The sequence below is a fragment of the Scleropages formosus genome, chromosome 6 (genome assembly GCF_900964775.1).
Source record: "Scleropages formosus chromosome 6, fSclFor1.1, whole genome shotgun sequence".
Taxonomy (NCBI): domain Eukaryota; kingdom Metazoa; phylum Chordata; class Actinopteri; order Osteoglossiformes; family Osteoglossidae; genus Scleropages; species Scleropages formosus.
This window is the reverse complement of record NC_041811.1, coordinates 6,049,866-6,065,487: the sequence shown is the minus strand read 5'-3', so window position 1 is coordinate 6,065,487 and position 15,622 is coordinate 6,049,866. Positions and strand designations below refer to the sequence as shown.

The following is a 15,622-nucleotide window of genomic DNA, read 5'->3' as shown; positions in this document are numbered from 1 at the left end:
GTCAGAAGTTTGAGGTGCACAAGACCCATGATTGCTGTTTCAGGCGGCTACACACCTGGCAAGCTCCCTTTGCAGCTCCTGCATGAGCCGGTGGCACTGAGCATAGTAGGTGGCTTGGGCCTCCACAAATTCATGCAAGCAGCGCAGGTGGTTCACCTGCACATGTAATAGCACAGAGGGAGGGGGAGTGTTTCACTCACTCATTTATTTATTACATTTACACACACACACACACACACACATTTTCTGAACCGCTTGTCCCATACAGGGTCGCGGGGAACCGGAGCCTACCTGGCAACACAGGGCGTAGGATCGGAAGGGGAGGGGACACACCCAGGACGGGACGCCAGTCCATCGCAAGGCACCCCAAGCGGGACTCGAACCCCAGACCCACCAGAGAGCAGGACCCGGTCCAACCCACTGCACCACCGCGCCCCCCCATTACATTTACATTTATTCATATTTCATTGATTCATATTTATTATTTATCACTTTCTGTGTAATGTATATGTCATATTAGTGTAGGTATGTGTGTTTTAAATTGTATCCTGCTCAACCAAAGTGAATTTCCCTCTGGGATTAATAAAGTTTCAGGCATTCATTTATTTGTTTGTTAATTCATTCATCCAGATGCCAAAAACAGTTGTGGGCACAGTGGAATTTCCTTTAAATCTCACATGACCGTAACACAATGGTGCATTTTTGACATCCATGTGTGTAAACTGGCATGTGACCTCCCACCTCAAACACTCGACAACCCCCTGCATACCCAGATGACTCACGTGGGTGCTGCTGATTCCCTCCAGGAGCAAGCGTGTCACTTCTGCCTGTCGGTCAAATTCTGTCTGTGCCACCCGCAGCTCGTGCTCTGCCTGCCAAGGGGAAGTGGGGGAGAAAAAGCAAAATACAGAGACTTTACCGCAGGGCAGGGCAGGGCAGCAGATGGGTGAAGGATGGGGGTGGATGACAGCAAGGACACACAGAGACATGTCCGGACACACAATGACACTGAACCAGCCCCACACAAGAAACTAATTTACACAGAAAAATTAGTTCCATAAGAGATACACAATATGTACATATTTTTACCAATTCAAACATGTACATGTCACATATACATAAACACACACATTTTCATCCTCCTGACACCCAGCCATTCATTTTTGTCCACTCTAGAGGACATAGCGCTTTTGAATATATATCCCAAATGGTACAAGCTGCAATGTTCATTCTTAATCCAATTTATAGAGGACATTTTATGCCTTTAAAACCAGCACAGGTTTGGGGGCAGGGCTGTGACTACTTTCTAGAAATCCTTGAAAAACATGTCTGAAATCATGGGCATTTTATGCTGGGTCTCAGAAGGATATACACCCAAATATACATGAAATTATTTCCATGTGCTCCCCTACAAAATGGCCTCCTTATTTCCATATCATTGCAACACCAACCCCAACTAAATACAAGTACTTGTGTAGTGCTTGGTTCTTACCCACTGAAAAAACCAGCACAGGTGAAGGGATGAAAGACAGAGGATGAAGGAGCGCTCATATCGATTTTCCTAAGCCTGCCTCCCTGAACTGAGCGAGTTGTATGCTGTTGTACAGATGTCCAGCATGACCCTCCTCCCAAGAGAGGAACCATGCTACTGCACAGGACCAAACTAACTCCACGATAATTCTGTCCTCACAATATGAATGTTCAAAGGCACTGGAATTTATGAATCACACAACACAAACACAATCCCTAACACAACCATCCTCTCCATTGTAAAGGCCAAAAATCTCCACATGGACCCCACGCACACCTTAAGTACTGAAAGGATGAGAAGCAGAGCTATTTCATCAAGAAAAGGTAGATTTTTGGCTTCTACTGCTCAGATACTCACTTTGCTCACCTCCTCACTCCACAGCTGAAAAAGCAGCATGGCAACAAGAAACGGGATGAGAGCCACATTCTCCGACCACCAGTCCAGCAATGAGCACATCATAGAAGCAGTTCCCATTTCTTGCCCAGTGGAATCATTTAGGGCCCGAGGCTGAGTCAGCCGTAGCTTTGTTTTGGATCCCTCAGTAAAGAAATACCCTGACCCTCAAAATTTAAAAAACCAGCTGGGACGGTCTGACTCATTCAGCTTGTAAGTCCAGAGTCATTTTTACCAGTAAGTCCCAATTAATAAAAGGTTAACAATAAAGACTTACCAGCTGGTTATGTTCTGTAAAAGTATTTGATATAGCTATAAAAAATAATCTCAATATTTTTATTAATTTTATATTAGCTGAAAAAAATTCTGGAAAAAATATAAAAAATGCACCATCTTCACAAACTCTTCTTCAACGTAGATTATAGACTGCTTCATCCCATGAACATATGCAACATTCACCACCCTGTAATTGATCACTGACATTCAGCAACAGGGGGGCCTGCTGTGTGGCAGGTCAGAGGTTCGAGTCCTGCTTGGGGTGCCTTACGGCAGACTGACGTCCCATCCGGGGTGCGTCCCCTCCCCTTTCAGCCTTGCGCCTTGTGTTGCCAGGTTGGGCTCCGGTTTGCCGTGACCTTGCTCAGGACAAGCGGTTGCAGCCATTGTGTGTGTGTGTGTGTGTGTGTGTGTGTGTGTTCCCGCATGCATTCAGCAACATGAGGCACAACATGTAAAGATCACAGCAGTGAGTGGAATTATACATGTATTCTGTCTGGGTGCTTTTTACTGCCATCTATTGTCTTGGTGGGAAAATAAAGCTTGCCTTGACTAATGCAAACTGATATTCTACAAAATAGAAAAAAAAATACACTTAGGCATAGATAACCTAAATAAACAGTTTGTATTATCAAAAATGCATATGTCGAAGAGCCAGTGTAAAGTTTTCAACTTATGCACTATTATATTGTTGCACCTATTAAGAATCCTCAGGACCAGACATGGGAAGCTCCAAACAGAAAAACCAAAGAAGAGTCTGAACACAGCGGCCTCGACACCTCATATTTTACCTGTCTTCAGGTAGACTCGGTCTCAGAACCACCTGCCAGATGGAACACACTCGGAGTAGCAAGACACTCGGCTGCTGTGTTTCAGACAGAAACCAACTGGATCTATCTCAGTCAGCACATCCCTTGGTTTTGTTGTAATGTGCTGCATACCTCTTTATTTGATTGTCTCATTTCAAATTTGGAAAAGTAATGTAAAAATAATCATCTTGTAATACAAAGGACAGAAGGGATAACATTTAACTCCAAATGGTAACACTGGTAACAAGAGCTGATTTCCAACCTCATTTCTGCAACAAGAGTTCATCCAGAGTCACTCATATTTACCACTTTTACCAGGCAGGCAAATAAAGGGTATGCAACTTTTACAGACAAGAGCCACTGCAGTCTTGCCCACTGACTACCCCAGCAGAATGCAGTGAACAGCAATTATGAAGTGATGCAGCTTTTTTAGCATTTCTGTGGAGCTAAAGTGGGGGATCTGTGCTATCTGGACAACAGTGAACCTTGGAGGATAACAGTAGGAGGTGCTGTAGCAGGGATGATATGTACTTCTAGGGGTCTGGGGTGTTATTTTTTTTTTTGGCTAAATGCTACTACCTATAGGAAAGTCTACAACGAGCGTACGACCTTCTTCTCGGCAGCGTCACCCACTTGGGAGTCTCCAAACTCAAACCCACTGAGCTGGTCTTCCAAGAAGCAGCAGTACACGAGGTAAAGGAACAGAAAACAAAAACGGTACCAATGATAGGATATGAGAGAGAGGTTCAGGCAGTGGGCAGGGCCTCCTTCTCTTGCTTTTTTTTTTTTTACATGTGCAAGAGTTACACCGTGTAACTTAAGCTGTGTACATTTGTACATTTAGATTTGTAGCTTCTATGCAATAAAAAAAAAAAAACACTTGGCAATGCAGTGATCTAAGAAGCGGTGCAACCCAGTGAATCCAACAATATTTAATTTCTGCTAAACGTTTTAATATTAGTATAAGTTCTAAAGTAACAAAATAGAAGAAATGACTCCCAGTTTCACTTGGACATATGCTATTTATGTTTGTATTAATATGCATTCGAAGAACTGTAGACGGCCTTAAAATTATGTAATGGGTGTATCTTTATAGAAGAGACAGACTGGGCCCATGGTAGGTATGCATGTATGTGTCTGCATGTGGAGGTGTGTGACGGCTCCTTACCGCAGATGCACTGGCCGACAGAACGTAATTGCGTGGCCTAGTCTCCTGAAAATCAGGCATAGCCTACAGGCGAAGGGGAACACAGCTTTACCCACAATGCACCATGCATCAGCACAAACCACATCAGCAGATAGATAGAAGGGTTGAGAAAGTATGCCAAGGCAACAAAGCCAAAAATAAAAATTAAAACCAAAATATGCATCCTCTCATATTTCCTAGGCACAGAGAGGCTGCTGAAGGAATGGGGAGGTTCAGTGTCCTTTGACCACTGAACAGCAAATATTTTGGTGAGAGAGCAAGACATAATGGGACTTTTATATCAGCAAGAATAAGGCACAAAGCTCTACCAGCCTGCAGAACGCTGCATAGAGAGTAGCAACATCAAGAACCAATTCGTGCTTAGCATCTTGGTGCTACAAAATTCTATGCTCAGCCTTTGGGGGTCCACACCCCCACCGGGAACCAGCCAGCCACAACGGCTTGTAATGTGGCCCTTTTAAACACATTCATTGTCATATTGTAAGCTACATTTCAACCACATATGTATTTAGAGGAGGATTGCCTAAAACCCTGAAAACTAGTTTGTTTTTCACAAGGCAACTGTCCTTCAAACACAAAGGACTAAAAAAATTATCTTTACCTTTCACAACTGTAAATAATTTGAACCCATGCTTTCATAACATAATATCGTTATTGCATACCTGGTCTCTCAGTACACCATCCAAGGCTACTTTCTGTAAATTTCAGGCTTCAGAACCAATCTTAAGAGAAAACTAATTTTTTGCAGTGAAAAAACAAAATCTGTTTGTTGCTCATTTTGTTTTTAACTTTCATGCCCCAAGTCACAATCAATAAAGGATTAATAATGGATATCTAATTTTTTTTTTTTTTTTTTTTTACGGGTCAGATTCTGCAAAAATCTAAGACATAAACTATAAAAAGATATTTTATACACACACACACACATAAAATTTTGAGCCACATTATAATTATACCTACTTTGAAATGACTGAAAATAAAAAGGTCTTCCACATACTCCTACATAATGTAGATTGTTGATTTATTCATCCCATAAACGTGCAAAATTTCTCCTATTATTGATCACAAGTACTCAGGAACAAAAGACACTGGAAACGAGTTGAATTAAAGCCATCCCGCACTCTTGTTTGTGTGTGTTTTACTGATCCTCACATCTCCATCACACTGCAGGCCACAATAGAAAGACATGTTAGTTACATCGTGAAGCAGAGTCAAAGCGAGATGGGACATCGCGCATGGTGGGGAAACACATCATGAGCTTGCAAAGAATGATGGGACAAGCCACTGCTTTGGACTACCTAGTCAAATATCACTGCCATTTCAGGGTTTGATGCAAGGGGTGTCCATTTGAAATAACATACAGAAGAAACAACACAACACAGAAGTATTTAACATTTGTACCTCAATTTAAAACGTGGATTGGAAGTTAAAGCTTAAACAATACAGCTTAATCCCTCAATTTATTCATGGGTTGCATTCTGCTAAAAGCATCACATAAAGCTGTAATGAATTTAAAATTTGTTGTAGGACATTTATTTTTAATCAACAGCTTCTAAATAGAGGATCTCAGTGCTCTCTCTCTCTCTATTACATAGTATATATATATATATATATATATATTATATATATATATACATACATACATACATACACACACACACACACACTGTATATATATGCAGGTGAGGAGTAAGGAGCAGCTGGGTGTTGTGAAGACAAGGCAGCAGGTAGAGATAGAAAGGCTTGTCCTGGAGAGAAAGCAGAGTTTGATATTAGATGCCGTGTGTTAAAGGCAGTGGAGAAGGCAAGTCAGTGGTTATGGTTGAAAAGAGAGCAGGAAAGTTGGGGTTGCAGGTTAGAAGGAGGTGTGTAATGGTAGAAAATTAGTGGCAGGTGGCTAGTAATGGGAGGCAGCTGGCAGTGATTAAGGAGGTGTGGCCTTTAATTATGGTAGTTTAAGTTGGTGGAGTGTTGTATTTGCAGTTTCTGCTGGTGGGTATAGAGGTAAAGGTGCAGTCCCTAGAAGGTACATATGATGCTGTGATTTAACTGGTTGCCGAGTTAGAGGTGCAGGATTTTTTTGAGGGTGAAGGGCATCTAACATGTCTGGGTCTGGGTCACCCAGACTGCACTGTTGAGCCTTCCGGAGGTGTAGTGGGCCAAATTCAACAAGACACCAATGAAGGGAGGTGCCCACTTGACAGTCTCAATGAAATACTCATGTTGTTACCCTGCTGGTTTGGTTTGTTAGTTTGGTTGATGGGTTTGATTTGTTTGGTTGGTAGGTTAGACTTGGTTTCTTGGTTTTGTGGGTGGGTTAGGTTTGGTTTGTTAGCTTGGTGGGTGGGTTGGAGAAGGTAGTTAAGCTTCTTGGTCTCAAGTCATGGAGATGTATGTTGGCTATGCTGTTATTCCCTGTGGCATCATGTTGTTGGTTGGACTGAGTCTTTGTGTACAGCTGCTGAAAAATATGTATGGAGTATAATATCTTATCCAGTGTATTTTTTTTTTTTTTAAACATGAAGCAACATTAAGTATTTCTCACAAAAGAATGAAGCAGTGGAGTAGAGAAGGGAGAGTAACTTGAATTGTAATGATGAACAGTGTCAAGAGAAGGTATTAAAGTATATCTCATTTCATCCCTGGTTTGGGACATAAGGCCTCAACAAATCACCACCATCTCTAACCATCATGTGCAACATGTTGTAAGATTAATCTCCTTTAGCTCAGATATTACAGTCCTTCTCCAAGCAGTTCTTAGCCTCCCCATTTTCACTTTTTTGTTGTGTTCAACTGAGGGTAACCTTTGGGAGATGTTGCTGCTCCATTCTAACTATGTGTACAAGCCATCTCATCCACTGGTACTTGATTTATTGAATTACACTATACTATTTGGTGGTCTTATGCAGTTCTTCATTAGATGGCTTTACTGACCAGAATATACCACAAAATTTTGGAGGCCCCTTCCTGGATTGGGGCCTTGGTGTGGCGGAAGGGCTTGCGTGATCTAGGGATCTCTAGAGCTATTTTGTTGGGAGCAGTATGCTCCTGTAGGATCCCCCAAGGCGAACAGGTCCAAAGTGAAGATCGGAAAACCCCCATGAAAAAAGTAAACAGGAGAATGTTTACCCTGCTTGGAATAGGGTCACTGGGACCTACCCCTGGAGCTAGGGCTGGGGGTAGTGCTCCTAGGTGAGCACCCGGTGGCCGGGCAGCCCACGTAACCCGGTCGGGCTCAGCCCAAAAAGACAACGTGGGGTCCAACATGGGGATTGGGTGCGATGCTTTTCAGGCGGCAGGAGCAGGCGGGGTGGCACGTGGCGTGGCACTGAGGCCCCTCACGACAGAAACTGGCTCTTGGCACATGGAATGTAACCTCACTGGAGGGAAGGAGCCAGAACTGGTGCGGGAGGTTGAGAGATACCAACTAGATAAAGTTGGGCTCACCTCCACTCACAGTGTTGGCTCTGGAACCAAACTCCTCGATAGGTGGTGGTCTCGCTCCTACTCAGGAGTTGTACAGGGTGAGAGGCGTCAGGCAGGTGTGGGGATACTCATAAGCCCCAGGCTGGGTGCCATACAGTTGGAGATTATCCCGGTGGAAGAGAGGGTCGGCTCAATGCGACTTAAGGTCACAGAGAGGAAAATTGACTTATATGTGCTTATGCACCAAACAGCAGTTCAGAGTATTCAACCTTCTTGGAGAGGGTGGGTGGGGTTCTGGACAGGGCCCCACCTACAGACTCCATAGTGCTGCTGGGGGACTTCAACGCTCACATTGGCAATGATTGGAAAATCTGGCGGGGGGTGATGATGGCAGGGAAAACTGATGGACAGACCTGGTAGACCCAAACATTTAGTGAGGGTGTGCTGGGAATGACTGTCGGAAGACCCTGTCCGGAATGATTTTAGCTCACACCTCCGGGAAAGATTCTCCCATATCCTGGAGGAGGTAGGGGACATGGAGTCTGAATGGACCCTGTTCAAAACCTCCATTGTGGAAGTAGCCACGCACAGCTGCGACCAAAGCTTGTTGGTGCCAGTCATGGCGGCAACCCAAGAACTTGCTGGTGGACATCGGTGGTGAGGAAAGCCGTCAAACTGAATAAGGAAGCCTTTAGGGCCTGGTTGGCTCTGGGGACTCCCGATTCCGCACAAGTACTGGTAGGTATTTATTTAAAAAAAAAAAAAAAAAAGAAAAAAGGCAGCAGCTGCATTTGCAGAAACAAAATCCAGAGCATGGGAGGAGTTTGGAGAGGCCTCAAAGAGGTTCTGAAGAACCATCCGGCGGCTCAGGAGAGGTCGGAGGAGCTTCACTCAAGCTGTGCTCAGCAAGGGTGGAGAAACTCTGATCTCTAATAAAGACATTTTTGGGAGATGAAAGGAGCATTCTGAGAAACTTTTAGACCCAAGAAATATGCCTCCCTTACAGGAGTCAGGGCCAGAGGCTTCCGGGCTGTCAGAGTCCATTTCCCTGGTGGAAGTCACTGAAGTAGTTGGTAAGCTCCACAGTGGCAAAGCACCAGGGGTGGATGAGATTTGCCTGGAACTGCTTAGGGCCCTGGATGTTGTAGGGCTGTCATGGCTGACATGCCTCTGCAATGTTGCATGGACCTTGGGGACAGTGCTTTTGGACTGGCAAACTGGGGTGGTGGTCCCTATCTTCAAGAAAGGGAATCGGAGAGCGTGTGCCAACTATTGGGGTACCACACTTCTCAGCCTCCAGTCTATGTCAGGGTGCTGGAATAGAGGCTCCGGCCGATGGCTGAACTTCGGATTGAAGAGGAACAATGCAGATTCCATCCTGGCTGCGGAACAGTGGACCAGCTTTTTACCCTCTCACAAATAATTGAGGGGGCATGGGAGTTCACTAATCCAGTTTACATGCGTTTTGTGGATTTGGGGAAGGCCCATGACCATGTTCCCCAAGAAATTCTGTGGGAGGTACTTAGAGTATGGGGTGTCAGGACCACTACTGTAGGCCATGTGGTCTCTCTACAAATGGAGAGAGAGCTGAGTCTGCATACTCAGCATTAAGTCAAGCCCATTCAATGTGGGTGTTGGACTCTGCCAAGATTGTGCCTTGTCTTCACTCCCGTTTGTAGTTTTCATGGATAGGATATCAAGGTGCAGTCAAGGTCAGGAGGGTATTCTATGTGAGAGTTGGAAGGGTGATGCCTCTGCTTTTTGCGGATGATGCTGTCCTTTTGGTACATCGCATGGATGCCTCCAACATGCACTGGAATGATTTGCAGGCAAGTGTGAAGCGGCTGGGATGAAGATCAGCACCTCAAAGTTTGAATCCATAGTTTTCTCACGGAAAAGGATGACATGCCCCCTCCAGGTAAGGGGAGAGAATTTGCCCCAGGTGGAGGAGTTTAAGTATCTTGGGGTCTTGCTCACGAGTAAGGGGAGAAGGGAGCGTGAGATCGGCCGCAGACTGGGAGCAGCAGCAGTAGTAATGCAGTCGCTGTACTGGACTGTAGTGGCGAAGTGGAAGCTGAGCCATAAAGCAAAGCTCTCTATTTACCGGTCGATCTACATCCCTACCCTCATTTATGGTCATGAGCTCTGGGTAATGACCGAAAGAATACAATCGCGGATACAAGCGGCTGAAATGAGTTTTCTCCGCAGGGTGCTGGGACTCACTCTCCGTGATAGGGTGAGGAGTTTGGATATCTGGGAGGAACTCAGAGTAGAGCCACTACTCCTCCACGTTGAGAAGAGCCAGTCGAGATGGTTCGGGCATCTGATAAGAATGCCCCTTGGGCACCTCCCTTTAGAGGTATACCAGGCATGGCCAACTGGGACGAGGCCCCAAGGTCAGCCCAGGACCCGCTGGAGGGACTATATCTCACAGTTTGCCTGGGAACGGCTGGGGATCCCCCGGGCTGAGCTGGAGGAAGTTGCGGGGGACAGGGGCGGCTGGGCCTCTGTGCTCTCCCTGTTGCCATTGCGACCCTAGAAGGACAAGCGGGCAAGAAAATGGATGGATGGATGGATGGCTTTTCAGAGGCAGTTATTTTGGAATGCCCCTAGTTTCCTCTTATCACTTTGGACCTCTCTCAACATTCAGAGCCATATAATAAGACAGACTTTACGTTGCTGTTAAATTCTAACCTTAGTTCATAAGCTTTACTGTCTAGACCTACAGATGGTCCAAAGTATAGGAAGGGCATTTTGAGTTTTTCCAAGGAGTGCACTGATATCTTTGCTGACAGCGTTGTCAGAAATGACAAGACTTCCCAGATAAGTAAATTCCTCCACCTTTTCAAGTGGGGCACTATTTATCATCACTGATGTATTTATAATACAGTTGACAGACATGACTTTAGTCTTGGAGGTATTTATATTTAGACCAATCTGTTTGGCAGGTATGTGTTTGGAGGAGAGTACAGCTAGATCATTGACCACATGGGGAAAAACAACCTCTTGGACTGTAAACTGTCTTCCACATGACCCAGTCCATACCATCTAGGAATATAATTGGAGAAATGATGCAGTTATGGCATACACCTCATTATACAGGGAACCACTCTGTTAGTTGCCCTTCAAGAATGACATCACATTTAAAGTCCTTGTAGAATAACTGAATCAAGGTTAGAATCTTTGGGGGTGAGGACCTTAGGATCTTCCATAATGTATCCTGATGCAGGCTGTTGAAAGCTTTTTGAAAGTCAATGAAATTAATGTACAACAAGCTATTCCACTTTGGGCATTGTACTATAATGTTTCTCAGAGAGAATAACTGCTCTATGCAGCCTCTGCATTTCCTAAATCCTGCTTATTCTTATCCCAACTTGTTGTCAATAGCTGAATCAATTCTGTCCAGTAGAATTCTACAGAAGACTTTGATGGAATTGAGAGCAGTGTGATGCTTCACCAGTTTCCCTTCTTTGGACAATAACTCTTTTAGACCAGTTATCAAGGATTGTATCTTTTTCAGAAGAAGTCTGCGAGTCCATTTGTTAGTATTTATGTTGGCCTTTAGCATCTCTGCATGAATATTGTTAATGCCACAGGCTTTTTCATTTCTTTAAAGCTTTCATGGCATGTCTGACTTCCACTTCTGTTCAGGGACTGGAATCAATGTCAAATACCTTCTGCTGATGGATTTGCTGGGTCCTCTGGTTTTGGATAATGTAATTTCATGGAAATGTTTCCATCTTTCTGCTTGTTCGTGCCCTGTTGTAAGGTTGTTTACATATTTGTCTTTCACAGGGATAGACTGTGTTTCTGCCACAGAGCTTTTTAATGATCTTATGAACAGTGCTCATTTCTCCTCACTCAGCTACATGTTCAGCATCTTTTGCATGTTCCTCCACAAATAATCTCATCTCTTTTGGCACTCTTTTTTTTCCACCTCTCTATATTTGATCTTGTAAGCTTGCTGTATCTAAATCGGTCTGACTGTGTTCAAGATCTTGCTCTTCAATTGTTTTCTCTTTTCGATGATCTGCCATGCTCCTGGTGTTAACCATTCTTTGTTCTTCCCATTTCTGTGTCCTAAGATACTTGTAGCTGTCTCTACATAAATGTTCTTTATAGACTTCTATTTGGCATTAATATCAGGCTCTTCAGTCATATTGGCTAGTAGCTCAAAGAGGTTTTTCAGTTCTACTATAAGCTCTTGGTTGGTATTTAGACATTTCAGCTTGGCAATGGTTTCCTGCGCTGACTTTCCTGTTCAGCTTTTTGTAGCTTCAGCTTGATAGGTGCTTTCACTAGGTGGTAATCGCTGTAGACGTCTGCCCCGCAACAAATAAATACATTTTGTAATGACCTGCGCTATTTACCATTGATCACTATTTGTCGTTGCCTGTGGATGCCTTCGTGTGGAAAGATGATACCAACTCCTACCACTTTCATTTTCACAGCCATTTTTGCCCATGAAACTCTCAGTTGGCATTATTTCCCTCAACCTTTGCATTCATGTCTCCTATGATCACTAACATGTCATACTGTGGTACTGTTGAGACTTCTAGTTGTAGGACTTCATACCAGTCACCTTTGTTGTCGTCCTCCACTTCGTTTGTTGGTGCATAGCACTACAAAATGGTAATTTTACAGTGCTTAGAGTTGAAGCATACTCTGATCAAGCTGTCATTGATGGGTTCCCATTCAAGCAAGGTATTAACTTGCTTTTTGAGACTATGATGCCTATACCCTAGTTGTGACTGCCTGTGTGTCCCAAATGCAGTATAACTGACCCATTGCCAGTTACCTGTCTTCCAGCACCATTCCAGTGGGACTCACTAATACCAATAATGCTCAGCTTACAGTACATCTCTCCACCTGACTGAGGACTTGAGCTAATTTTGATGCCTCATACATGGTTTAAACATTCCATGTTCCCATAAATCTTGTTTTTGGGTCCAAGTAGATTTGATTTCATACTCCTGACTTCCTGTAGCAGGCTTGGGGTGGTCATGTCGCCAAGTCACTGGCTCAGATTAACATTGGCTTCCTGATCACAACTGACAATTGAATGGGTTTCCGTAACAAAATGTGCTTTTATAGTGTGAGGTTGTTAGCCCCATGCTCAACCCATAACCTCCAGGGACCAGTGGACTGTTTTCGTCTAGCCCCTTGCCACAAGACCTTCCTGACATTGCTGAACCTGCCAGGAGCTTGCCGCAACCCCACTTGGGACAAGCGGTTTCAGTCAATGTGCGTGTGCATTTGAAGCAACATTAAGTCTATTCTACAGTTACTGAGAATTTAAAAATGCATCAGCTCTACAACCTCCTATTCAGTCTGTTCTGCTTTCTACACGCTTCATGTGGCACAAAAGAATGAAACAGTAGAGAAAGAGTAAGTTGGACTGTAATGAAGTGTCACCTTATATACTGACATGTCATTTGTGACTGAGAATAACAGAACTAGCCCCAAAGCAGCAACCATTAAATATAAGTATGTCAATATCTACAAGTTAAGTAGTTTTTATTGTCATTCCTCCATACAGCTTGTGTACAGTGGAACGAAATGTTGTTTCTTCAGAGACCATGGTGCATCTAGTTAGCTTGCAATAAAAAGAATAAGACAAGCACCTCAATTTTTTCTGATGGATAGTACTTGTAAAAGTGTCAGCTATAATAAAATTAAGAAAAAGTTAAATGAAATTGCTTCTCTACACTAACACAAACTGCCTCCCCTCTGAGATCTAGCACCCTTAAAACTTTTATTCCATCTTAGTGTTTTGCTCCCATCTACTGGTGGCAAGCAGAAACACGGGCCATATAAGTGTTACAGAACAGTAAAGGAAATACAACTAAACTGAAATGTATATATATTTGAAATGTCATAACTTCGAGTTTCTGTATGAGGTATAATTGTATTTTATTACTATTATCAACAATTATCTCATACTTTCATTGCAGGTGAAATGTTGGGTAATGAATTTTATAAGTGTTTACCTATTAATAGAGCTGGGTATTCTTAGTGCATCAATTCAGGATAAGTATCTTGCTCAAGGGTTCTCCAGCAGGAGTAGGGATTCAAAACCATGACCTTCAGATTGCAAGGAAACATCTCTAACCACTATGCCACCTGCTGCCCAACCTGCACCTTAACAGACCAGCCGATTAGCATATTTTCACATGATGTCTTACAACAATCTCTATCTCCAGTTTAAAAATTGTCACCCAAGAAGAAAGGCAGTTCCAGATAGTTATCTGCAATACCAAAGGTTATGAATGGCATAAGGCTGCTTCAAATACAAAGAAATGTGCCAGAACAAACCTACACTTAGTGAGAAAAATCAGTGTTAAAACATCAAAAGGTTAACAACAAATTACAAGCACGACTGTTCGTCCCTTAAAAATTTCTGCTGATCGATTGCTATCATTTCAAAAACCCAAAACCAGAGAAAAAATAAAGTTCAAAATATAGTCACGAGAGAAATGCATAACATACCTAAATACAATCACTGAAAAAGGGCCGTAAAAAGAACAACCACATGGTAAAAACTTCTTAAGGGGATTCAAGCTGATTTGCCTTGGTGAATTCATTTCACCTGAAATCTGAAAATGCCTGCATTGAACCACTTCTCAAAAGAAAAGTCGAATGACACAGTGGGGAGAATACTATGGAAAAATCCACCACAGTGGAATCTATTCAATATCTTCTCCATCACAGTGCCATATGCTATAATACTCACAACAGCAAGATTGTGTGCAACACACTGAGAGCTACTGAAGAAAGGAAAAGGTAAGAAGGAGACTAAGGGGGCAGAAGGCAAAGGACAAAGTCTTGAGTGAAAGAAAGGAGCCAAACAATAGCACTTCAGTGAATAAAACAAAAGAAAGAGGAAGGAGGTATGAAAAAACTGAGAACTGGAGATGAAACAAGGGAGAAAGAGCAAGAGTGTGTAGAGGAGGAAGGACAAAAGGGACCAAGAGGAATGGAAGCTCACCGAGGCCTTGGCCTCTGCCACCTTGGCCTTCTTCAGACGCGCTTTACAGACATCCAGGTCCAGTCGGCGGTTCTCAAGAAGACGTCTCTCTCTCTGCAGGGATGAAACACTTCCCAGTTACCCAATATAATAATAATAATAATAAAGAATTCATTCATAAATTAAATCTGCTGTCCAAATAAACTGAGATGCTATCAGTTAAACTAACCAAGTAAATGCAAAACAAATAAAAGACAACAGTCTGCTAGGAATTATTATAAGCCATTACTTACCTGATGCTTTTCCTCCAATGTTACTTTCGATGCTAGGTTTGTACATTGAGCTACTTACTAAGACAGTGACATTTATACAGCTGGGTAATTTTTACTGTATCAGTTCAGGGTAAGAACCTTGATCAAGGTTACTACAGAAAGAATGGAGATTACAGCCCACATCCTTCAATCATAAGGCAGGTGCTCTTGTACTAAGTATTTTGTCACCTGCTCCCCTCCTAAACCCATTGTGGAGGAAGCATTTCGCAAAACTTCCATGTCCTTCAAGTCTTGAAATGACATATCTTTCAGAACATATCCCCAACAGTTGTGCCCTTACCAAAGTATGTCACCAGTGCCTAAATAACTCCACTCTGATCACAACTCGGAAAGCCCCCAAGCCCCCTAAAACTTTGATCCTGTCTTCCCATTACACTCCCGTGACTCACCGAGATAGTCCGCCAGTCGCCTTCCAAGAAGTTGCGCAGTGGGGTGAGGAAGCTGATAGCTGATGTCTGCATGAACTCCCGTTCAGTCTCGCCCAGCTTCCTCTGGTACTCGCCCACCTTCATCAGCGTGCTTCCTATAGTGTAAAAATGAAAGATTAGATGTGGAAAGGGACACTGCTGACTTGTTGAAAGCTGGCAGGTTTAAAAGACTTGTAAGAACATTCCGTGAACATGCTAATTATGGGAAAGCACAAGCCATGTTGATTACCAGACAGTGCTAATTTGCATACAT

At 43.3% G+C, this 15,622-nt stretch overlaps 1 protein-coding gene across 11 annotated transcripts in view; it reads right to left on the bottom strand.

Moving 5' to 3' along the window:
• Window positions 1–15,622, bottom strand: part of sh3glb2b (SH3-domain GRB2-like endophilin B2b) — a 43,013-nt gene that overhangs the window by 11,697 nt on the left and 15,694 nt on the right. For 4 of the 11 annotated variants that reach the window (XM_018732900.2, XM_018732902.2, XM_018732898.2 and 1 more), the window contains 6 exons: window positions 15,331–15,464; window positions 14,631–14,723; window positions 4,178–4,240; window positions 1,889–1,912; window positions 783–872; window positions 56–156 (listed from right to left, as the gene is read on the bottom strand). In XM_018732900.2, the coding sequence (XP_018588416.1) occupies window positions 56–156; window positions 783–872; window positions 1,889–1,912; window positions 4,178–4,240; window positions 14,631–14,723; window positions 15,331–15,464 (505 nt within the window). The remainder of the gene's footprint in view (window positions 1–55; window positions 157–782; window positions 873–1,888; window positions 1,913–4,177; window positions 4,241–14,630; window positions 14,724–15,330; window positions 15,465–15,622) is intronic. The other 7 variants (XM_018732904.2, XM_018732907.2, XM_018732905.2 and 4 more) reach the window with 3 other exon arrangements.